General features: G+C 35.8%; 1 protein-coding gene across 1 annotated transcript; it reads right to left on the minus strand.

The window, feature by feature from the left end:
• Window positions 1-7,476: 7,476 nt before the first annotated feature.
• Window positions 7,477-8,117, minus strand: LOC114699830 (NADH dehydrogenase [ubiquinone] iron-sulfur protein 4, mitochondrial-like). The gene is given in 2 exon segments (XM_028879124.1): window positions 7,477-7,699; window positions 7,701-8,117. Coding segments are annotated over 2 exon segments (528 nt in total). The 3' UTR covers window positions 7,477-7,588.
• Between the last annotated feature and the right edge of the window lie 16,559 nt (window positions 8,118-24,676).

Raw genomic sequence — 24,676 nt, forward strand, 5'->3', positions numbered from 1 at the left:
TAAAAGATATGTGGAAAGTTCTCCCATGATGGATGTTAAACAGCCTATAATTTTTTTTCCAGAGAGAATTTCTTTAAATACACTTATTGGACCTAGAACCACCATTCACTGATTACATGTAAGCATGTAAGCAACTTAAACACAATATGAATAAATAGCTTACTCTAGAGAGAATGTTTTCCCCTGCTTGTCTATAAATACTTCTTATACTGTTGTGATTACTATTTATGTCTCTGTCAGAATGGAGCATATTTTTATAGAACTCTGTGAAGGAATCTCCAATCAGCATGTGTAGATACACTGAAATACCAAAGTCTTCCTTGATCAGCAATGGTTTGAAATAAATAATTTGAAAGAAAATGGCCCCCAAAGGTAATCGCACTATTAAAAGGTGCGGCTTTGCAGGAGTAGATGTGGCCTTGATGGAGGAAGTGTGTCATCCTGGGAGTAGGTGTTAATGCCTCCTATGTTCAAGCTATGCACAGTGTGGCACACAGTTCATGTCCTGTTGCCTGCAGATGAAGATGCACAACTATTAGCTCCTTCTCCAGCACCATGTCTGTGGCTGAATGTTACCATGTCCTGCCAAGATGATGATGGACTAAACCTCTGAAACTATAAGCCACCCCAATTAAATGTCCCTTTTTTTTTGTAAGAGTTGCCATGGTCATGGTGTCTATTCACAGCAATGGAAACCCTAACTATGACAGAAATCTATTCAATATTATGTCTAATGTGTTATTTTAACTTGGATTTTATATATCAAGATTAGATCATTCAGAGTGACATATATGTGTGTGTGTGTCTGTGTCTGTGTGTAATGAAGAATTTATATAACTATAATAAAAATTAAAACACCTAGTAATTAGTTGATGCAAGTATTTAAGTGTTCTGAATTTTTTGTGTTATGTTTCAGGTCTTCCCATCTTAGAATTAGATGCTCAACTCACATTATTTTTGAGAATTCATTTGTTTATCCTGTTCATCCCAATCTGTCCTCCATTCCTTGTCCTTCTCATTTACTTTGTAGAAGGAATTTCTGAACAGCAACAAAGAGAATTTAATCAATAATACAACAGTTGTTATGATTTGCATATTAGCCTGTGTCTTTGTTTATACTACATAAAAACATGTACATTTTACACACACACATATATCATATATTTAGTTTATATACATTGACTGTATACATATTCACTGCTATAGATTTTATTGAATATTTTATAAATCTTTTAAAAAATAAGCTTAGATTAAAATCACTAAAGAAACTGACTTAGTTTTCAATGAAACTTAAATAATGGACAATAGAAAAAATATTCCTCTGTAGCCTGTGTTCACAACCAGATATTAACTGGTAAATCCTTTGTAAAAGCTGTACAGTTGTTTCTGCTTTACAGAAATATCCAACATCCTATAATAAGCTAGACATCAACTTGCTGTTTCACATGGGTACTTTTTTTCAATAAGAGGCCAGTCTTCTCTTATGGAGATCTTCCTTTCCCTCATTGCTTGAAGTCATGATGCTGATTCATTATCAGTCTGCTTGTTTTCTAACACAGAACTAAAAGGCAGACTAAACTGCATGTAACCCCATTGCTGACAATTCTCCATGACAAGGACCTGCATCACTTTTCTTATTCCAATGTAGAAGATCATCTGAACACAAGTATAAATGATGCAGGTGTGATGAGTTATCCAAATTTAAGATGACATTAGGAAAGCTTTTAGATGATGCTGTGTTCTCGGAGTTTTTGTACATTATTAATCCAGTCAATGACCTCTCTCTCTCTCTTCTCTCTCTCTCTCTCTCTCTCTCTCTCTCTCTCTCTCTTCTCTCTCTCTCTCTCTCTCTCTCTCTAACACTCTAACATACACACACACACACACACACACACACACACACACACACACACACACACACTATGCATCTTTTAGCTTGTACAGAGAGAATTAAAAATCCTCAGTTCGCCGGTGGTGGCGCACGCCTTTAATCACAGCACTAGGGAGGCAGAGCCAGGCAGATCTCTGTGAGTTCGAGGCCAGCCTGGGTTACCAAGTGAGTTCCAGGAAAGGCGCAAAGCTACACAGAGAAACCCTGTCTCAAAAAACCAAAAAAAAAAAAAAACAAAAAAAAAAAAAAAAAAAAAAAACTCAGTTAAAAGTTGAGTCTTTTTTATTGTGACTTACATTGAGTGAAATTCTAAATAAATTGGTGCTACTCTTTATGTAGTGAGTGGTACAGATTAATTTCAAACATTTCTGCTCTCATTCACTGAGAAGGTCAGAAAACAGACTCATGTCTGTTGCAGGTTTTCTCTTGCAGAGCTGTTGAGAAATTATACTATAATTACATCTACTTTCCACTGTCACTCTGGTTCTTATGCTTTTTTTGTGATTTGGGGTCACATATGACTTTATAATTTAGATTCCCAGGCTACACCCTCAGTAATTCAGCCTCAGTACCTTTTAGAGCTCAGACAAAGATGAACTAATATTAGACTGTTGGTGTCAGTCTGTGTGTTATCAATCCTTGGTATGCATTACCTGATATATAGAGAACCTAATAGCTATCTATTGGAATCAAATTAAGAATATTAATCAGATAGGAACAAAACAATTTCTTCTGAATATCCAGGACCACTACACTGATGAACTCACAAGCAAACCACTGTAGCCTACACAAGGTCTGTTAGAGATCAGGCCAGTCAACAGTACGGAGCCATAACTGAGTATGAATATGTTCAAAATACTTTGCATGTATCAATGAAAATTTGGAAGGATTAATAAAATGTTTATATTTTTAAAGAGTTTTAATCAGAAAAAAAATAGCTTCAGGATTTTTGTAGTTGTCCTACAAACTAACTTATTATTTCAGTTATAATATATGCACAATTTGAAAATAGGAAATAGTGAAAATGTTTAAATCAGGGAACATCATCAATTCACTCTATATGTGCTTATTAATCCACCAGACATCAATGATCTAAATTTGAAAATCTAAACTCTGTGCTAGATGGTTTGATACCATATCTTATGAGGTTAAATCTTTAGGTCAAAAATTAACATTAATGTATTTGTTTATTAATAGTTCAAAAACAAGAGTGGATTGTAATGAAGACCTGAGTAAAATATTTAAGAGGCTTTAAAAAGTAAATCTAGTGTGATAAGAAGTGCACTAAAATGCTCTAATGTGCACTGGCTCTCCATTTTTCTCCTACTTACTGTTAGAGAGCAAATATATTCATAAAAATCATGACTTTGGTTTCTATCTGTCTCTAAGTTTTTAAGCCAGGATAATGTTTAAACTTTGAAATCATTCATATCAGCTCATGCGTGCTTCACACTAAGCCTTCCGAGTAGCATTCCTCCCTGCCAATCTATTGGAAATTTCTTCCTTATTCTTCAAAGTTTTTTCTTTCCTTTTTTCTTTTAATTTTAAGATTATAATATAATGACATAATTTCTCCCTTTCCAATCCTCCCTCAAAGTCCTCCAATATGCTCCTCCTTACTCTCTTTCAAATTCACTACCTCTTTTCTTTTTAGAAGCAGTGTGAAGTCTATTTTTGTTGACTAGCAAATTCTCTTTCATAAAATTGTTCTTTTTACAGCAGTGGTAATACTTGTCTTTCCATTAGCTTAACAATATCCATTATTTAAATTTATAACTTTGTAACATTTACATCTCTAATTCTTACTTTGGATATTTTTTTAATATACCATTTAGTGAGAGGAAGAATCATATCCTTGTGAATTATTTCACTCAATGTTAAGTATTTCTGCAATAGTTCATAATCTCATGGATATGGTAATAGTTTTAATCATGGAATAAATAATCATATTCACTAAATTGCACTCAAATGGTTAATACACAATTATAATGTCTATATCATATACTTATAAAAACACAAATAGACAAACTGGTGAAGCTGAAGAACAGGGAAGTGAACATTTGCCTATGTTGGACCATCTATTTTTAAGTGAAATGTTCTACCAGTTTTAACAGTATTTTATTTTGATTGACATCTTGGTCTATTAACTGCAGTCAGTATTTTTATTTCCCATTTCTTTGAGTTGTATTTGAGTGTTTCTCAGACCAACATATCCCCTTAAATGATAACATGTGTCTAGGATATTCCTAGAGACAATTTTTCCAGAAAGAGTATTTAACAAAGCAAGTTGAGGACCAATGAAATAATGATCCACAATCTCTAGAAATTTTATAATTTATTAAATACTGATGAATCAATGTATAAATATAGTTTATTTCCTTAAATTCATTCTATTTCAGCAGTTTTCTTACCATTATTCTTTCTCGTATCATTGGAACCTGAGAAGCATCCACAGATTGCTGTGAAATACAGCTCAACAGAGTTCAGACAACTGTAAGAACATATCCAAGTCCCAACCAGCCAAACCATGTACATTTTCATACATGTGATTTTTTGTCCTTATCTGGGACACCAAAGACAAATTAGAACACATCCCATTGTTTTTATTTACTCTGGGCTGACTACTCTTGTTATGAATCACATCGTTTCATCATTTGTGTTTGTATCTTGACTTCTTATGCCCCATATCAACTATGAGGATTAATGTCTACAGAGTCTTTGGAGTTGCTTGTAGAGAACAGTCTTCACATTAGGAACAAAAAATACTCGTAAATATTGAAAAGAAAAAAATTATAACTGGTATTTTTCTATCTTCAAATATCCAATTTTGAAAAATGGGTGCTTATAGAGAGGCTGAACTCAGTACATACCTAGTATAGATTATTACATTTCCTCCAGTATATATTTTGCAAAATAAATGAAGTACTGTGCTTTTGAAATTATGGAATTATTCATAATAGGATTTCAATTTGTGTATGGGTTAATAGTGGGAGATCCATCTATCAATTGCAAGAGGCTGTCCTCTTGTCTGCAGTTGCAAAGTTTATGTTCTTATCTTGATTCCTCTTTGCTTATTCAAATAATTTTTATACAGAAGATATAGTGCTAATATGTTTCTCTAGGAAAAGGAATAGAATCAAATTTCTAGTGTGAATCTATTTACAGCTGATGATTTAAGGGGAAAGATTAAATAAGATATTGCTTTTACAATTTCATGAAATTTTCCTGCTAAAATTGGCAAAATTATCGATGCCTACAAGGATTACATGCTATATTTACTCAATTATGTGAAAACAAGACTTTTAAGCTTGAAAACATTCTCAGCATCACTTTCAAAAAGTACCACATTAAAGAAAAATCAATTCTCTTTCCAATATTTTCTGGCAAGATATTAGAGATATGAGATGTTCAACTATTTGAAGATACACATTACATCATAGTCAACAGAACTTAATACTGTATGCTCAGAATAATATGTTCCCTTAAAAAAATCTTGTTAATGATGTGTTAGGCGTTTTCATTCAGCATTTTCAATTCTCATAAACAATAGCTTTTCCCAGGGATGCAGTAAGGTACACTTCCTTATTTATTTAACATATTTTGGAGTGCATATATTTTTAACATATCATTTATGAACAAAATGCTGTTTTAGGTTCTATAGATACAGATACAAGTCAAACTTGATCCCTGTCTTAAAAAAAAAAGCAACAACAACAACAAAAAAAAAACCGAGCTGGGTGTGGCCCTGTGTTATATCACTTGATTAGTGTGCTGGAGACACCTTGAGTTCAATCCATGGGGGTAGGGTGGATTTTAAATGTTATAATGTAGCAAGAGGAAAAAGTAAATAAAATGGTTAAGAAAAGTTAAATAGAATATGAAGGAGCGCCCTAGCGCTTCATATGGGGAATAATGAGAAAAAGAAATAGTTAAGTGAGGAATCAAAGAAGTTTCATCTCTAGAACAGCAGGGAGAGGCATTAGCAAAAATGTCCGTGAACTTGAATTTGGTCTCTGAATCCCACAAAGTGACAGTACACCTGATTCCAGGTCACAGGCATGCACACAATTAACTAATTAAAGAAAACACTTATTTATAAATAAAAATATCTACATATTGTTTGTTTGTTTGTTTTTTATACTACAAATTAGGAACATATTCACTAAGTTGTGGGCTCTCTGAACAGAAAGGTCAAGGCAGAGCCCAAGAAGAAAGCGGGGAGAGAGAAGAAACTGTTATTTGCTGGAGCTCAGGTGAGATTATGAAGAGCAACTCAGGGGAGTTTTATTTTCTGAAGGTAATGGAGGGCTCAATAGATCTTCGAGATTGGGATATTAATGCAATCTGTGTTTAAGAGTTGTATCTGTTACAAATACTGTCTGAAACAAACAAACAAAAAAAACCAAATAACTTTAGAGTTGATCCTTAGTTACTAAAATGAGTCAAATAAAGGGACCTTATTTGATCCTTAGATGAGACAAATTTTAAATTTTCTGATGGTCTTTTATACAATAAATGATGTTTCCCAAATGAGAAATGTTTGGGAGATCCTATTTCTTGATTAATGCACTGGTAAACAGTATAATTTGGCACCAATTTAAATGCTACAATTCCATAGGATGCCTTTGTCTAAAACAATAACCCTAAGAATTACAGGAAATATAGGAACTTGGAGTAATGATATAATTGTAAGAACTATAAGTTAATTTGAGAATACAAAAACTTAAATACTTAGGAGAAAATGTATTGATGGAGGGTATGCATCTCAGCTAGGGTTTCTATTGTTGTAAAGAGATACTATGACCATGGCAACTCTTATTAAGGACAACATTTAGTTGGGGTTGATTTATAGATTCAGAGGTTTAGTCCATTATCATCATGGTAGAAAGCATGAAAGCACACAGGCAGACATGGTGCTGGAAAAGGAGTCAAGACTTCTACATGTAGATTACAGGCAACAGAAAGAGATATTGGGCCTGTCTTGAGCATCTGAAATCTCAAGGCTGACCATCAGTGACAAACTTCTTCCAACAAGGCCGCACCTCCTAATCTTGCCACATCCTATGAGCCCATGAGGGCAATGTTCATTCAAACCATCACATCATGGGACATGCAATTGAAAGATCAGTGGTTAACACAAAGAGAGAGTCTCTCTTCCTTGCCTTGTGCTCTTTATGCTCCTTTTACACATGGAGTTGCCTAGGCCATTTCCAGAGAGCAGAAAGCATTAACTGCATTTACAATTTGTAATTTAAAGCTACAGTTGTGAGAAACTGCAGTTTATGCTCTATGGCTCCATACCCATTGAGTGTGGATTACGATTTACAAATATGCACTTAGTTTGATGGGACAGTCCTTGAATAAAAATAGTCAATCTACACTACACTGAATCTATACTGAAATGCAGCAAAAATTAGAAAACTTAAAATATGTGTGAAGTATTTTTCAATAACATACTGATTAAATCTTGGGCAATGCATATGACACAATTTTGTAATTTGTCCATGTATGTTCTGAATTCCATAATTATAAATTTTTTCATTTAAAAAATTGAGGAAACTACAAGTAATTATTTTTTTTGTACCTGTGGTTCAAAGGTCACATTTATTAGGAGATTAAGAGGTGCATTATCCACGGACTATAAATAGTGCCCAGCTGACTTCATTCACAGTCAGGGAGAAATGCAGCAGTGCCAACCTATTTTGTAGACACCCTTGTTCTTTTGTTCCAAGAAAAGTTTGCAGCGTACGACCTGGACTTGGGTTTTGGAACCTTCTTCTCTTCCACATCATAGCTCCATCCATTTTTTTTTTTTTTCTGCAAAGGCAATTGCATCTTCTTTGGTACTAAAGGTTAGAACCACGTTGGAGAGGGGATCAGCCGTTGATGCCCAACCCATCAAAGGATTTTCCCATCTCTCTCTGGTATCAAAGTCCATCTTCCATTTCTTTGTGTTGTTTACTCTAGATTGCATGTTGTTGCGAGCAGGAACAAAGATCCTGGCCTTTCTGGTTTTGATGTGCTCTTCTGGAACACCAGTTAAAGTAGTGATATCCAGTTTTTCATCAACTGTTATAAGCTGTGTGTCCTGAGTCTGGTCCTGTGCCAGCTTCCATGTGGATGTGCTCAACAACCTGGATGGAGCTCCAGAGACGGAAACGGCAGCTGCAGCCACTGCCCTTCTCCCCGCCTGCCTCAGGGCCACTGACATTGAGACTGCCGCCATCTTGCTGCGGGCCACAAGTAATTATTTTTAAGCAAAACATAACATCATGTCCTACAAAACTCATTCACAGTACTGAAACATAAAACAAATCAACCTTTGGAGTTCTTATTTTAAGTGAAGTTTTCTGAAACCTTTGTTTAGGTAATGCACTATAGCATTTCTTCAACCAAAGGGTACTTCTAGAATTAATCTGACATTCATATAAAGAATGAGATCAATGGCAAGATTAAAAATTATGGTATCATCATTTACCAGTCTATCTCAGAATAGCAAAATCATATTACTCTATCACAGAAAGACTAATGGTAAGCTGATCAAATCACATCCAGGCCAGGAATTGCCTCAGCAACATGGCTTCTCAAGCTTGGTTGCTATTTCAATGCCCTTCCAGGCACCATATCTAGATCTCATTTTGTGAGTCTATTTTTAAAATACCGCTTCAATTTAATTTCAAGAGACAAATTAATATATTTTAAAACATATTAATGTGCAGTCATCACTGAAAACCACTCTTCCACCACTAATTATTAACCCAGTTGAAGCACAATATTTCCCAATTTTGGAACCATTTTAGCCCTTTTAACAAATTTATATTAAATGATTTGAGTTCTAATAACTTTGATTCATCGAATAACATTAGCACTTTGTACTTCTTAAGAAATACTTCCCAGTTTTTACTTATTTTATATACCCCCCCAAAAAATGTGGGTATTAAAGCAGAAGTTCTAGTTAAAATAGTGTCACTTTCAATAAGAGCTAATATTGTTGAATAGAGTTGTTATGTGACCAACACTGATTTAATATTAACTTAGAGGCTTTCTGAAACCGAATTTAACTTGTTGCTTTAGTTTTAGAAGGTGGATATGATTATCATTGCCTCCAGTTTAAACATAAGTGTATGGGAATAGGATAAAACATGCCTTAAATTACAGGACTTAGAAAGTACTGAAAGAGTGTCTTTGACCAAAACATTAAGTTTTCCACAACTACCCACTACTTGTCAGAATTTTCAACATAAATCAGTTAACTAAATTGCACTGCACTTACATGTCATTTTATTATTTATAGAAGACTGTTTGTTATCCCTTTCCAACATTTTCAACATACTGAGAACACACACACACACACACACACACACACATATGTACATATATATATATATATATATATATATATATATATATATATATATACTAATGTTTACTTTTCACAGCAAGTCTATGCAAACATAGCTCAAACATTGATCCTGACATTGTGATTACTTCTGAGATATGAAATCATATCCCATGACCTTTAACAACGGCAAGGGCTTAGGTCTTGAAAGTTCGAATTCTTTTCCCACATTAGAATTGTCATTGAAAGCGTTCATTTCACTCAGGATATAAAGCTCCTGTCTTTCATAGTATGCATGCACATTGTTCTGTCTTAACAGGTCTGTTCACAGCAAGACACACATAGTCTCCAAGCATGCATTTTAAGAATTCTATTATTTTCTTTTTCAGTCAAATGAATGTAATTCAAACTACAAGGAAGCCTTCCGATTTATTTCAACATCTTCTCTACCTCCTTATATCTGTATGGGATTATTCAAAAGCCAGTCTCCCAATGTATAAAACAACTTAACAGAAACAAACACATGACCTAACCTGAATGGTATCTATGAGTACAAATGGAATTATACAAGTTCCATTCTTTCCTCATTAATGAGCTTACCAAATAAGATTTTCACTGCTTAATCTCCTAATCATAAATTTCTGAACATCTTTCAAGTAACTGTCTTGTTTGCTATCTAGTCAGCCTCCTATGTTTTCATTAGTGTGTACTTCCCATTCAGTTCAAATTGCAGACATCTTTACTTCTTCCTTCATCATTTTTTTCTTATGACATTTTTTATTAAGAGATTTTCTATTCATTTTACACATCAATCACAGATTCCCCTCCCCTTTCTCCTCCCCCCCACCCTTCCCACCCAACCCACCCCTCATTCCCACCTCCTCCAAGGCAAGGTCTCCCATGGGGAGTCAGCAGAGCCTGGTACATTCAGTTGAGGCAGGTCCAATCCCTTCCTCCCTGCAACAAGGCTGTGCGAAATGTCTCACCATAGGCACTAGGATCCAAAAAGCCGGCTCATGTACTAGGGACAGGTCCCAATCCCACTGCCTGGGGGCCCCCTAAACAGTTCAAGTGAAACAACTGTCTCACTTATCCAGAGGGCCTAGTCCAGTTCCATGGGAGTTCCTCAGCTATTGGTCCAAAGTCAATGTGTTTCCACTAGTTTGGCTAATTGTCTCTGTACTTTTTCCAATTATGGTCTCTGTATCTCTTGCTCATAGAATCCCTCTTCTCTCTTGTCGATTGGACTCCTGGAGCTCCTCCTGGGACCCATCCGTGGATCTCTGCATCTTCTTCCATCAGTCACTGGATGAGGGTTCTATCATGACAGTTAGGGCGTTCAGCCATCCAAAAATTCCTTCATCTTTTATGGTGACTTCAGTGACAGATGCACTAAAGAGAAGCCTTTCTGCCCCTGCTCTTCGAAAATATAAAGGAATTGTGTCTTTTGATGTGTTTCTGTTACAAATCTCACCCAGCACTGTAATACATAACCTTGGAATGCCCATCCAGTCCTTAACTTCACTGAAGGCTAATTGCAAGCATCAGAATGCTTTAGTCTCTTCAGAAAATTTGCAGTTGGATATCTTGGGAATAATAACTTGGTCTGGTTTTATTATTGTTTGTTTTGGATATTTTGCATGTCGGAGGAGTTCCTTTCTTTGGGTGGGTTTTCTCTTATTTCTGATTGCCATTGATAGATTTTTCTCTTCCTCCCTGTTTGTATCTACACTATTCCCACCTCTAGGAACTCTTCCTTCAATCTAGTCAACTATATTTTCCTTTCACATTTTTGTCTTGAGGAAATCAAGCCAATACTAAGAAATATATTTGCTCCTTTTATACTGTCAAAAACAGAACATTTCCTATTTTTAGCACCAGACTTTTCTTGGAAATCTCAACAATTTTGGCCACCTACATATAGCAGAATCCCAGGAGATGAGATGTGGCAATTAGAACATTTGGATCAAGTTTAGTCAAAGGATGATTTGGAGTTCTGAAGGAGACAGGATACTGTGCCAGACTTGAAAAGAAAAGGAAAGAAAGAAGTTAATGGAATCTGCATAAAGAGTCTATAGGAAGATTTACAGGAACCATAGCCTTAGTTGAAGGAAGATCAAGGTGGACACTGGAGCAATGAAGCTGCAGAAAGGGGGGCAGGAGCATTTGCACTTGGATTCACTATCTCCCTTCAGCATTACATGAGTCCTTTGTGTTAGCAAATATTAGAAAGTTGTTGCCCTCACTTGTGCAGCCAGCTTCCCTGGGAAAGGGTACTTGTAAGTGTTAGTGTCCTACATATGAAATGAGAGCTTTCCATAACCAACAGATGAAGGAGAATGGAGAAGAAAGAGTAAAGACCAGCACTCAACACTACATTTCTGAGAGAGAGAAGTGAAAAGGATAATTAGAAGGTTCAAGGGATAATGAGCATACTATTGCATATTTGTGGTGATTTTTTATTTGTGCACCCCAATAGAGCTTTTATAGGGATCAGAGAAAAAAGCCATCTACTATATTAAACACAGAGGTCAGCAATGGTAGCTGACTCCCTTAATCCTAGCATTTGGAAGGCAGTGATCTATCCGGATCTCTGTGAGTCCATGGCCACACTTGTGACAGAGCCAGGCATGGTGGCACATGCCTTTAATCCCAGCACTAGTCAACCATAGAGTTCTTGAGGTCTGGACAGACAGATAGGAAGTGATGTAGCTAAGTGGAGAAAGGAAGTAAAATGGCAGAGCACAGAAAGGTACATTGGTGTGAGTATACAGGAAGTAGCTCACTTGGGCTGAGGATTTCCTAGAGGTAAGAACTTGGGGCTGGCTTGTTTTATCACTCTGATCTTTCATCTTTCGTCTCAATATCTGGCTCTTTTTTTTTTTTTATAAATAGACCCATTTAGCATATATTTTTAAATGAAATTAAGCATCTTAAAATTTAAAATTTACATCAGAGGACTCATTTTAATACTTTTATTATAAAGTGAGCATTCTGGTTATTGATTGGAAACTGGGTTTCACAGAGATCTGATCTTGAAGTTTACAAACCAGGGAAAAGGTTGGCCAAAATGCAGTGTGTAGATGGAGTTATAATCAACTGTAAGCCATACAAAGTGTAAGTTGGGAATCACATATAGTCTCCTACAAGAAGAGTATGTGTTTGTAATAACTGATGCCTCTCTCAGTCACAGATGGTATCCTTTTTTAATATCTCAGATAAATAGCAAAACATGACTAGTTTCTGAATCCCAGCCTCGTTTTTTCTAATGGTCTTCCAGAAGCCTTCCTTTTGCAGTGTGTCCATGTAATACTTTGAGAAGCAAAGGCATGTCAAATAACTTGCCAAAAGAACAGTTTTGGGATATTATTGAGAAAAATAATTCCAAGCAGTCAAAACTATTTTAACTTTGGAACTGAGAGATTCTTAGGATACTTAGTAACATCAGGTAGACTCTTGTTTTAGATGAGAAAGCAAATGGCCTCATAGATATGTACCTTTGTGGCTATCTATTCATGCAAACACATGAAGCAGTCAGAAATAAATTGTAAGGTGGACCAAAAACTATTTAAAGTAAGTAGTGGGGGCTGAGAAAGTATCTCCAAAGTGTGGAAGAGTTCACAGAGTAAGCTGAAGCTGATAGAAATCTGGGGGAAAGGAAGGAACTGAACAATGCGATAAATTCTAGCCAAAATCACATTGAAGATCCCAGGTCCAAAAGACGCCCCCTCCCGTCCACCACGTTCCCAAGAAACACATTTAAATTTAAAACCTGAAATATGGGAAACCGCGAAGAACATGGCACTTGGAATTGCTAACATTTCATGAAAGGAAGGGAAATAAAAACAAAACCGCCTCAGTGCCTTCATGGAAGCAAACCCACGAAGCAAACCCACGGAGAAACAGATGTTTCCCTTTAGCCAACTTTGAAAGCAGCAGGAACTTCGGTCAGGGAACTGACAGAGTAGGCGCTATAGCTCACTCTAAGTGGCTCTGAGAGTTGAGAGAAAGTCCTTAAAGGTCTGAGCTCTGGTGAAAATGGAGACAGGGGTGTTGGCAGACTGCATGTTGGGCTGCCTGCCAGCGAGGTTGAGAAGTGTGACAGCAAGAGAGGCTGCCCAGATAATTCTTTGGCTGAATAACTGGCTGGAAGACATGATTCTGAAAGAAGTCCACACAGGAATTCCATTTGGCCAAAGTTTGCTTTTTGGCAAGACTGTGGGAAGTCTTGTTGAATAAGCATTGAAGAATAAATTATGTATGCCTCAGGATAAGACTTTGGGGTAGAGAAAGAATCAGGCAGCTGATTCTACAGAGGCAGAAAGTTTGCAGACTGGCAAGAGACACTAGAAATTTGAAGAGTAAAAATGACCTAATGCAAAAGAAAAGCTGGGATGTTCTTCAAAGGCTCTTTAAAAAAAAAGAAAAGGAAGTTGGTTCACCTACTCAATCAATGCTTTGGAGTAGGAGGCCAATTAATGAAGATCACAGGTGCTCCTAAAATGAGACTGTACATTCTTATCCAAAGAAAGCATTGGTTGACAATAGCTTTTTTTTTTTAATTTGAATTATTTAAAACAGATTTATAGTATTGAAACCAGGTAGTACTCTCATCCTGGATTCACACAACACAACATTGACCTTAATTTGAAAGTATGTGGTGTTCTACTTTCTGGCATCTCAAATCTTTTGAGAAATCATCTACATTTGGGTTACCAGTATCAAATCTGAGAGGTTTGGGGTGATTAATATCAAATCTGTGAATACTAGGCAGTTTGTCGCTCTGCAATGCTCAGGTTGCCTAGAAGTGTTCACAGGATATCTTCAGGATATCAGCTGTCTCACTGCTTATGCAGCCTCTGTGTATAAAGAGCAGCATGGGGCTCTGTCCCTGACAAGGTCACAGTGACATTTATTCTATTTTTCTTTTTATAATATTCAGTCATGACTGTTTGAGTCCTGTGAGAAAATTGTCAGGTCAAACACAGATGGTCAGTTTAGTTGCCATTTCAGGTACACAGGGGACATTTCTCCTTTTGTGTATATGTATGTCAATGATTCAAACAGCTGAACATTGTGTATGTTATTTGTTAAATTGGGCAGCAAATTTTAGGGGAGATTTTTGAGTGTGGGAGATCTCTGGTTGGGTTTTTCTGCTATTAAGCATATAAATTCACTTGGCTGGGGTCCAAGTCTTAACAAGAAAGTTTGCTCTTTGTAGAATATTGAGATTGAAGTTCACATATAATCTTTTACCTGGTATATGAACATATTTATTTCTAAATACACTTTTTGATCTGCCTTCCAGGAGGGATGCTGAGGAGAGAGCCACAAAATATTGCTCACTGAGGACCAGGAGGGAGAGACAAGAGGAAGAGCAGAGAAGGTCAATGTACATTTTTTAATTAAGCATATGAATTTGAATATTCTGCCAATTGCATACTCATGTAACCTTGGCTAATGATGCATTAAATAAAATAAGCTGTGACAATTACTGAGGATGATGGTTGGCATGTAATTGGTGTTAAAAAGAAAAAGTGTCCTGTCAATGATTTTACAGTGATAGATTTTCGAAATGAGACTTAAATCAAATCTCCATGTTCCATGAACAAGGTTCACAATATTAATGCTTTTAACTCGTGTCAGGAAAGAGACATTTGATTGGAATGCAACGGAAGAATCAAGGCACAAAATGTAATTATAATTTAAAAATTAAACAGGCGGCTGCTGTTCAGCCTTTCCAGAAAATGCTTAATCAAAAGACAATTTTACCCAGTTACTTGAGGATATTTGACTTCCATGGATAATTGCCCAATGTAAACTCAGAGGACACGTATTTACAGTCAGCGCTTTTGAACAACACTCCCATAGAGCACTGAGTCTGTCTCGTGAAATCCATCCACTCCAAGTTTAGGGGAATGAGTGCAAAAGGCCACTAGTCTCAAAAGTCTGTGATGTTATTGACAAGAATATTTGACCATAGCAGTAAGGAAATGATTTCCTAATATGCTTATGAGGAATTCCCAAAGAAATGAAACTTAAGCATTTCAAATGCCTTTTGGTTGGCTCAAAGAATATTCGATAAATGGCAAAATTCATTGTGTGAATTCCTACTACTGGAATATGAATGACTGAAAGATAAACCTGAACTTCTGTGCATAAGACATCAGGGCCTTTACAAGACATGTAACAGAAACACTGCAGTTGTGGCCAAAGGATAATCATATAAGTGAGTGAATGAAATTATAAAGAAAGAAAAAAGTCCATTTACAAAAGGTAAAGTAAAAATATATAACTTGTAATAATTTCTGGCATTAGGCTATGATTGGTCCAGTATTCTTAATATTTGTCTCGAAAATCAAGAGACATAAACTATTCCTTAAAGTCCTAAATAGGTAGACAATATTTTGTTCTCTCACATCCTTGACAAAAACTAACAATACAACAGAAATCCAAACATAGAGCGTAATTAAATAAAAATAATGTGGACTCTCAATTGGGTTTTCAGTTTATATTGGGACATTGGATTTGATAATCATCAGCTTTTCTACAGTTATAAGAGTTGAAATATAGTATTAGAAATAAAGAACTTGGGTTCTTTACCTTTTCATCACTGAGATAAAATACCTGAGATATACATCTTATAAGGATAAAGGATGTTTTTGCTGATAGTTTCTGTGGTTGAAGTCCATATGCTGTGAGCATGTGGCAAGGTATTACATCCTAGCAGGAGACATGTGGGTCAAAAATGTTTCCTTCATGAAGGCTAAGAGCAAAAGTAGAGAGGTGAAAGAGCCAATGTCGCCTTCAATGCCACATCTAGGGTGAATTAACTTCCTTCCACTAGGCCCCACACTTCCCAATAGTGCCATGAACTTGACTCCCAATCTTTGATAGTAACACAATAGTATATGAGCACTCATAGGACAATGGACATCCAAAGGATGACAAATTTACCTTTCCTTCCTAGTGGAAATATTTTCATGAAAGGTAAGCGTGTTGCTTGTCAGTGAAAGGAGTGTATTACTGTCTAATCTCTTCCAAGACTGTAAAAACCTTCTTCACAGGATAAAAAGAATCCATGCACAATGCATCTAGAGGAGGTCTGTTCCATTCAGACATCTTAAGCACAGTGTTATTGTTAGATTGACTTTTATTATCATGTTAAAAAAGTAAATTCCCTTTGCAAAATATATGTGAAGAAGGATTAGCTTTGCAATACAAAGAAAAATCAGCAAATAGAGATGAATGTCATGTGTTAAATTTAACTACTGAGTTTTGGACTAATTAATTCATTGATGACTTTTTCTTCTCTGTTTCAGACTAAATACTTCTTTGCAAAAGCAAGGGAATGGTATGTACAAAGGCAAATCATAAACCCTTTGGGAAGGATATACCATTAGAACTTGACAAACATTATTTTTTTCTTATGGCAGCTATTTATCTGGAGGATATCAGATTTGCATTAATTATCCTAGCATAACTGTAAGTTCAAAACTAGACAATTATGGCAAAGTATAATGTCCCTGTATTTCTAAAAACAAAAGGAGTAGAAATAATGAGGCCGTGCCAGGCTCACCCATATCAACATCTCTGTCCACTGTTGTGTTACTCCCAATATAGTGCCTCATCACTATGTGTGGTTTCTTAAACAAGTTAAAAATGAACACAATAGAAGCTTAATGACCTCACTTGCAGTAACTACATTCTAAGAACTCTGGTGTTGATTATTCCAGGTGACAGCAGAATACCTGAAGATCAAAATTCTTCTCCTTTATTCCCCTTTTGTAGGTTAAAAAAAAAAGTATTCATTTAATGTGGATTGCATGTAGCTGGTTCTGTCCCTGTCTCTTCATCAAAGAGTTAACTCTAAGTCAAAATATTATAGTACAAATCAAACTACTTCATATTGTCACACATCGAGGCTCAGAAAGAGGGCAAAAGACATGTGATGATGGTGATGAAGCAGTGGAGGGCGTGGTTAGTTTATCTAGTTAGTGTCATTCATCACACACTAAATGCATGTCCTACTGGAGCTGGGATTGATACCAGTGCTAGCAAGAAGAGAGGTGGGCTCGTTAGGAAAAGTGGAGAAAGATAAGACACACAAAGCAATGTGATGGGAATTTAGAGTGAAAAGAAAAACAGCAACTGCTTTACAGATCTGAGAAAGGCCGGCTGTTTGCTTAATAATAACAAGCAGTAAAAAAGCAGATTTTCAACAAAAGTGCTTTATGTGGATAAAATCTACTGAGCTAAGTATACTTCAAATCCCCCCAGCACAGAGTCTCAAAGAGAAAACATTTTAATGCTACCACTTCAAGTAGACACAATGCTTTCTTTCACATAGAAGCACAGATGCAATTGTAATAATTTAGTTCTGTAACGTGCTTCACCTCTTGTATTATTATATTGCTAGGATAGCAAGGTGAGAGCTGGGCCAATTGGATGGGAACATGGAGCTGGCTTTGTAAAAAATGTATACTTCAACGCAGAAGGTTGGACTGTGTTTTCTCAGAACAAACTGTACCAAAAGGTAGAGGTTTTCAGGATTTCCCTCTTCTTGAAATTTAGAAACAGAGTAAGAGGGAATCTGAAGCCAGTGGATGCTGGTTCTCATTGGGCTGCAGCCTTTGTGTTTACCAGTCATACTGTATGACCATCACTAGCTCAGAAACCTTAGAATGATTTCATATTTGCAAATTCAGAAGGGGTGCTATATTTTAAAGTCAGATTTCAGCAAATATAAAGTGAAAAGGGGAAAAAGTATTTCAATAGAAACTCTGATTCATCATACATCATTATTTACAGAGAGAAAAAATTCAAAGATGTTAATTGATGCTTGGCAGTGGTTGTACATGCCTTTAATTCTAGCACTTGAGAGGCAGGTAGGTGAATCTCTGTGAGTTCATGGCCAGCCTAGTCTACAGAGTGAGTTCCAGGACAATTAGGATGATTACACAGAGAAAAGGAATGATGTCTCAAGAAAACAAACAAACAAACAAACAATAAAAACAAAGCAAAACAAAAGCAAAACAACAACAACAAAAAACCCAAATATGTTAATTGAGGTATTTTTATGCCACGAGGTACGTAAGTGATAATAGAAGATCTAGATTCAATGTTATTTGATACCTAAACTCACTAAGCAAGTTTTGCCTCAGCACAGAAAAAAAAAAAAAAAAAAAAAAAAAAAAAAAAAAAAAAAAAAAAAAAAAAACCTGAGTGTGAGTTGTTTAGTTTCGAGAGTCATCTAGAAAGATTGGCATGGGCAAGACACACAGCAAAAAAGAAGCAATAAGTAATAACGTAAGTGACATAATTAGGACTTGAGCAGAAAGAAGAATAAGGAATGAAGGTGGTAGGTAATGTAGGTAACATGGGGAAGATAGCTGTTCCTCTGGAAGATGGTTAAGAGAGGGAGTGAGAAAACTTGGTTGATAAAGTGTTTGTTACTCTGGGTCCAAACCAGTCATCTAGATGAAAAGTGGAGCATGGCCCCAGTACTGAACAGGTGGAGACAGGAGGATCTCTGGGGCTTGCTGGCCAGTCTCTAGACTGAACTGATGAGCTTCAGAGAGAGGTTCTGCCTCCAAGAAGAAAGTGGAGAATTACTGAGGAAGATACCCAACATTAACTCTTCACTTCCACATAAATGGGTCCATGAGAGCAGATGTATCTTTACATGTTTGTACACACACATACATAGGCATTTACTGTCCTTCTAAACACATTAGGAGATATAAATAATGAAGGAAGGAAAAGAAAAGAAGAAAGGAAGCGAAGTATAGGAGATGATGAAGGAACAAAGGAATGAAAGGACAAACAAAAGGGAAAGAAAGGAAGCAAAGAGGAGGAGAGGTTACAAAAGAGAGGAGCAGGGAAAGGAAGGGCGAAAAATGAGAAAATCTAAGCAGAACAATGCTGTAGAATGTTATTTTAAGATGTGCTACATTTGTTTATGCTGTGGAACATTTGTTTAATGATGCAAAGATGTGTTGAATTTTTTATGATGCATGTTTAACTCTGAGAAGCTGTGTTGCTTTGGCTGTCTAAAACACATGATGGTCTAATAAAGAACTGGCCAATAGCAAGGTAGGAGAAAGGACAGGAGGAGCTGGCAGGCAGACAGAATAAATATCAGGAGAAATCTGGGAGAAGAAAGAAGACAGAGCAAGAGAACAAGGAGAGGAGGATGCCATAGGTCAGTCACTTTGCCACATAGCCAGCCAAGTAAGAATGAAAGTAAGATTACAGAAGAAAAGGAAAAAGCCAAGAAGCAAAAGGTAGATGAGAAAATTTAAGAGAAACTTGCAAGAAACAAGACAAGCTAAGGCCAGGCATTCATAATAAAGAATAAGCCTCCATCTGTGATTTATTTGGGAGCTGGGTGGAGGGCCCCCAAAAAGACCAAAGAGCAAAAGAATAGAAAAAAATAACTAACTACAGAACAATATATAAGAAGCTATGAGACAGCCTAGAAGATCCACATCCCAGAGAGAAATGGAGGGTAAACTCAATAGGCCATCACTGGTGGGGAAGTTTATAGCATACCACTTTACAGTATCAATGTTTAAATTAGGCATAAAAAAAGTGCAGAATGGTGACTCTCATATGACCCTCTGACCCCAAATGCTTTAGGGTATAATTCTGAAGGATATAATTAGATGTAACTATTTCTCACTGTCACTGCTCTTTCTACTCTGGTTAAAATGTGGTTCTCAGTTGGATTCACTGTTCCAATAAACATATAAAGCTCTGAAAATGATATTTCAAAGCATTTCCCCCTGTATCTGCATTCCCTTGTCAGAAAGAGTATCCTTCATTTAAAAAATAAAAATGATGCTCATTAAGACACAGACCCAATTTTCTTTCTAGTATCGGAAACAAACTCTGACTGCTCTGGCCCCATAGTCCCTTCCTTGGATACTGAGCTCCTCTGAGTCCATATTGGTCTAGGTTCATGGATTTCCTTTCCTCTTCTCAAAATTGTCAGGCATGTATCAACCTCATTGCCCTGACACTTACCATGTGGACGAAGGTCCAGAATAGTAGGCTCCCCCTTCCTGGCCTCTAGAATCATTTCACAGCATCAGAGTATTTTCCCCACCAGACTACTGCCCCTTTCTATCAGTTTCTCAACAGCTGGCTTTGCTTTAAACACATTATTAATGCAAAATAGACCATTGGAGTGTTCAAGTAGGTTTTTGTTTTAGTTTACTGCATTTTTCTTTCTCTGTGTGCCAGAAGAAGATTTATGGGCAAGCACAAGTTTTATTTTACATGCTATTATAGAATCTAGAACTGTGTCTGAAACATTAAAATTAGACAGTGATATTTAGTTAACACATGAGAAATTGAAGATAGCAAAAGGACAATTTGCAGTGGACTGGAAGTTCATAGTGAAAAAAGAGGTATATCATGTATGACTTAAAGGTCATCATTCTTAAAGGTGGCTCTCAGGAAGTTCTGTGAGTCTAAAAACGTGAGATAGAAGTTTGAAGGGAAAACTTCAGATGATAAGGTTAGAAATGGTCTCAATTTTTGAACTGAGCTTAGTTTAGTTGGTTAGACTAAATAGAGGCAATTGTGGAAAAAAGAACTTACCAGAACTTTATGCTGAAAGTGATTTGACACAACTGATGAAACACTATTTGCATAATCATTTTGACCAAACATATTTGATGACAGAATATGGTAACAGTAAAACTTCTGGATATAGAACTTACAGGATTTCTTAGCAGTATTTGGGGTACCAAGCTTGTACGGTGTAAACTCACCTATAATTCTATCATATATTTTAACAAAAGAGTTCACTTTAAATGAGACAAACTAAAAGTTGTTAGTGTTAAAGAGATTTTGCCTGGTTTCAATTTACTGAACATAGAATTTCAGCTTCTTTACATAACAGATATTTTCACAAACCACAACGAGGAGGAAACCCGAGCTGTGCTCGGTCACAAAGATGGCTGACTGGTGATGGTGGTGGACCAGGATCATTTCGTCTCTTTTCTGTATTAATGTCCAGTACAATACAACTGCACTGAAGCCAGCTGTCATAGCAGGAATGAACTGGGGGTTCTGAAGAGACTTGGGCATGTCGATGTTCCAAAGACAGCATGTCAGTCCTAATAGCAGACTGTTAAATTCTCAGGGATTTGCCAGTGGACTATTTCATACACACACAATTAAAAATTAAAATAGACAATAACTAGTTTGTCAAACTATATTAGCCATTTATTTAAGAAATTATCAAAACTGATTATTTTAAATTTTTATAACATTTCATTGCTTTCTATTTTGTGATGGCATTTATATAAACTTTATGCTATATAATGTTATGGAAATGAAAGCATTCTTCCACAGCCCCCCACAATAACATCATGTAGTCACCTTTATATCTGGCTAGGTAAAATAATTTACAGCATGAAAATTGTCAAATAAAAATTATTTCTCCACCCTACACATAGTCAGTAAGCCAGATGTTAAATTCACATACTTATTTATTTATTCATTCATTTATTTAGACATTAGGTAAGTGATTTAATTCTTCTCTTAATTTTGCATGAGTCTTAGACATAAAAATAATAACACTCTCTTTGGTAATCATAGTGATGGAATAAAATAACATATAGTGAACATCCATATAAGATTCCACTACACAAAGAGCTACCACTAGCCTACATGGCATGTGTTTTTGTAAATTAGAAAAAAAGTCTCACATATCTTCAAGATTCTTCTTTTTGTCATGTATTTGAAATACATTAATTATTGTTGCAATCAACTTCCTTATATTTGAAAAATCATCCTAACAATACCTATATAACATGATTTTGGAAAACTAATGTGAAGTCTGAACGTCTAAACCATCCGACCTTCCCACTCCTCAACTGCACATAATCCTGCCTAAGTGCATTGCAGTCTTGGAGTATCTAAAGTATATGAGAGACTAAAGATGGACTGGGATGGAGACCTCATACCTAGGATTAATGTATTTACCCATGCTGGGCAGGAGGAACTTCTCAGTGATACACCTTGGTAAGGGTCACTTGGGTAGGTTACCCATGTTTTTATAAGCACAATGAGCTTCATGGCTCACTATGGTGGACTTGGTGGAACTGTTGGTTTTGTTTTGTTTTGTTTTGTTTTGATTTGTGTGTGTGTGTGTGTGTGTGTGTGTGTGTGTGTGTATGTGTGTGTGTGTTTTGTACTCTCTACCTGGAATGAATAGAAAATGTCCAGACAAGGTGAGGTAAACCAGATACAGTAAGACAACCATTTTATGATATTACTTACATATGGAATCTAAATGTTTAAACTTTCATCAAGAAAGTAGAATGATTGTTACTAGTGGGTGGGGCAGCGGAGTACATAGTGCAGATATGTTGCTATAAGGTTCACTTTCATCTATTTTGATAGCTGGAATTAAATGTATAAAAATGTGAGTTATCATTAAAATATTGTATTGTGTATGTCAAATCGCGAAATGTGTAGATATTTTATATTCTCACCAAGACAGAATAGACTACATAAGGCAAGTAGAATATTATCAGTGACTATTTCATAATGAATAAATATAAGAAAAATGTACATAAACATGCAAGTTTTAATTAAAATTTGTAAACTGAAAAAAAAATTAAAGAAGCAATGATGATTTGAAAAGACAGATGAGGGAATCTGAGTCTCAGTTCCCTGGTAATCGGAATGTGCACTGGACAGAAAGCACATTTGAAAATGCTGCAGAAGAGAATTCTGCAAACAGCTTGTATGTATAAGTGGGAAAAGAAAGAAATGATCATCACTCTAAACTCAAACACAGAATTACTATAATGGAAGAGGCAGAAGGGAGGATCATATATTTTGTCTTTAACATTCTTACACTGTTCTTAACCACTTCCTCAGGCTTATGTCAGCTCTTTCTAGAATAGTCATACAACAGAAGCAATGCCAATGTATTTTACTTATAGTTAGATAATTTTGAGATTTGTTTCTGTATTTGTCATTCTTAACATACATAAAATGATAAATGCCCAACATGATATTCAGGGAAGGTTAATGAAGGTTTCTTCTGGGTAGTAAACCTTTTAGTCATTTCCCCTTAATTTCTTCCTTTTTGTTGAATTGCAACAAAATTTAAAAACATATGAAAACATAGAATTGTGTTTGTGGATATCTGTATACATCACCACATATACATTATATAAGTGTACATTTAATAATTTTTATTATTTTAATAGAAGCCTGGAAACTGGAAGTTATGTGAACCATTCAAATCAAAATGAAATACAGGGTGAATGAATTAATTGATCCAATTGAGATTCTTATTTAAATTTTATTAAAATAACCATCAGAAGCAATGCAGGAATACAAACACAAAATTCAGATGACCTTTTATTCTTGTTTCATTTTCTTGCTGAAACAGTACCATGACCAGGAAACCATTTATTCTGCTTAAACTCCCAGGTCACAGCCATTCATTTATGGGAAATCGGGGCAGGAACTCAGCAGAAACTGGAAACAGAAACCACAGCTAACAGAGAAAACACGGAAGGATACTGCCTGACACAGACATGTCCACAGGCCAAATGGATCTGGGGAATCTCTCAGGTGAGACTTCCTCCTCAACTCACTCCAGGCATCAAACTAAGTTAAAGCTAAGAAAGGCACATATTCTTGGATATGAGAACTCAGGTGATTGCAAATTTTGATAATTCTCTAATTAACATGACTGGAGGCTTTATTATATCATTTTATATTATACAAAGTTAGGCTAAATGCAACCTATACATAAAGGATGTTTATATTGTGGTAAAAATAATAAAGCGACAATAACAATTACTGTAATTATTTAAACTTTTTGAGCCAGTAACTAACATGAATACTCATGGCATAGTTAATTTTCTGGGGTTGTATCAGGGGCTAATATATATATATTCAATGAGAATAAATTTCAAATAAAAAATCTTTAGAGCAATTGTAAATGAATAATAATACAATTCACATCATTTCTACAAAGCAAAGTTAAAATATTTTAAGTGTGCCTTAATGTTCACTAGGAATAGCTTCCTGAAAATAACTATATTTAACTCATGTAATACTTGTTATTCCTTTTCCTTCTGAGGAGTGTCCTTGGGCATTAGCTACCCATAAACTGTGGAACATATGGGGTAAATTTTAGAGAAAAATCCCTAGCACCTGGGCTGAAGTCACATTCAAAATGTCTTTTGCAAGTTCCCAGCTGCTAGAATATCTGCTCTCAAGGAACACGTGCTTATAAGTTGAAGTGTTTTTCTTGATCCGGATCACCCTATCTCTCTCCTTTGCATCCATTCTCTTCCCCTTCTTATGCTTCTACAGTCACACTAAACATGATTTCATGCTGATATACACTAAGCCAAATGACTTTCTGTTTTAAATTTTCTACTCTCATTTATAGTATTAAGTAT

Source organism: Peromyscus leucopus, chromosome 6 (assembly GCF_004664715.2).
Source record: "Peromyscus leucopus breed LL Stock chromosome 6, UCI_PerLeu_2.1, whole genome shotgun sequence".
Lineage (NCBI taxonomy): Eukaryota > Metazoa > Chordata > Mammalia > Rodentia > Cricetidae > Peromyscus > Peromyscus leucopus.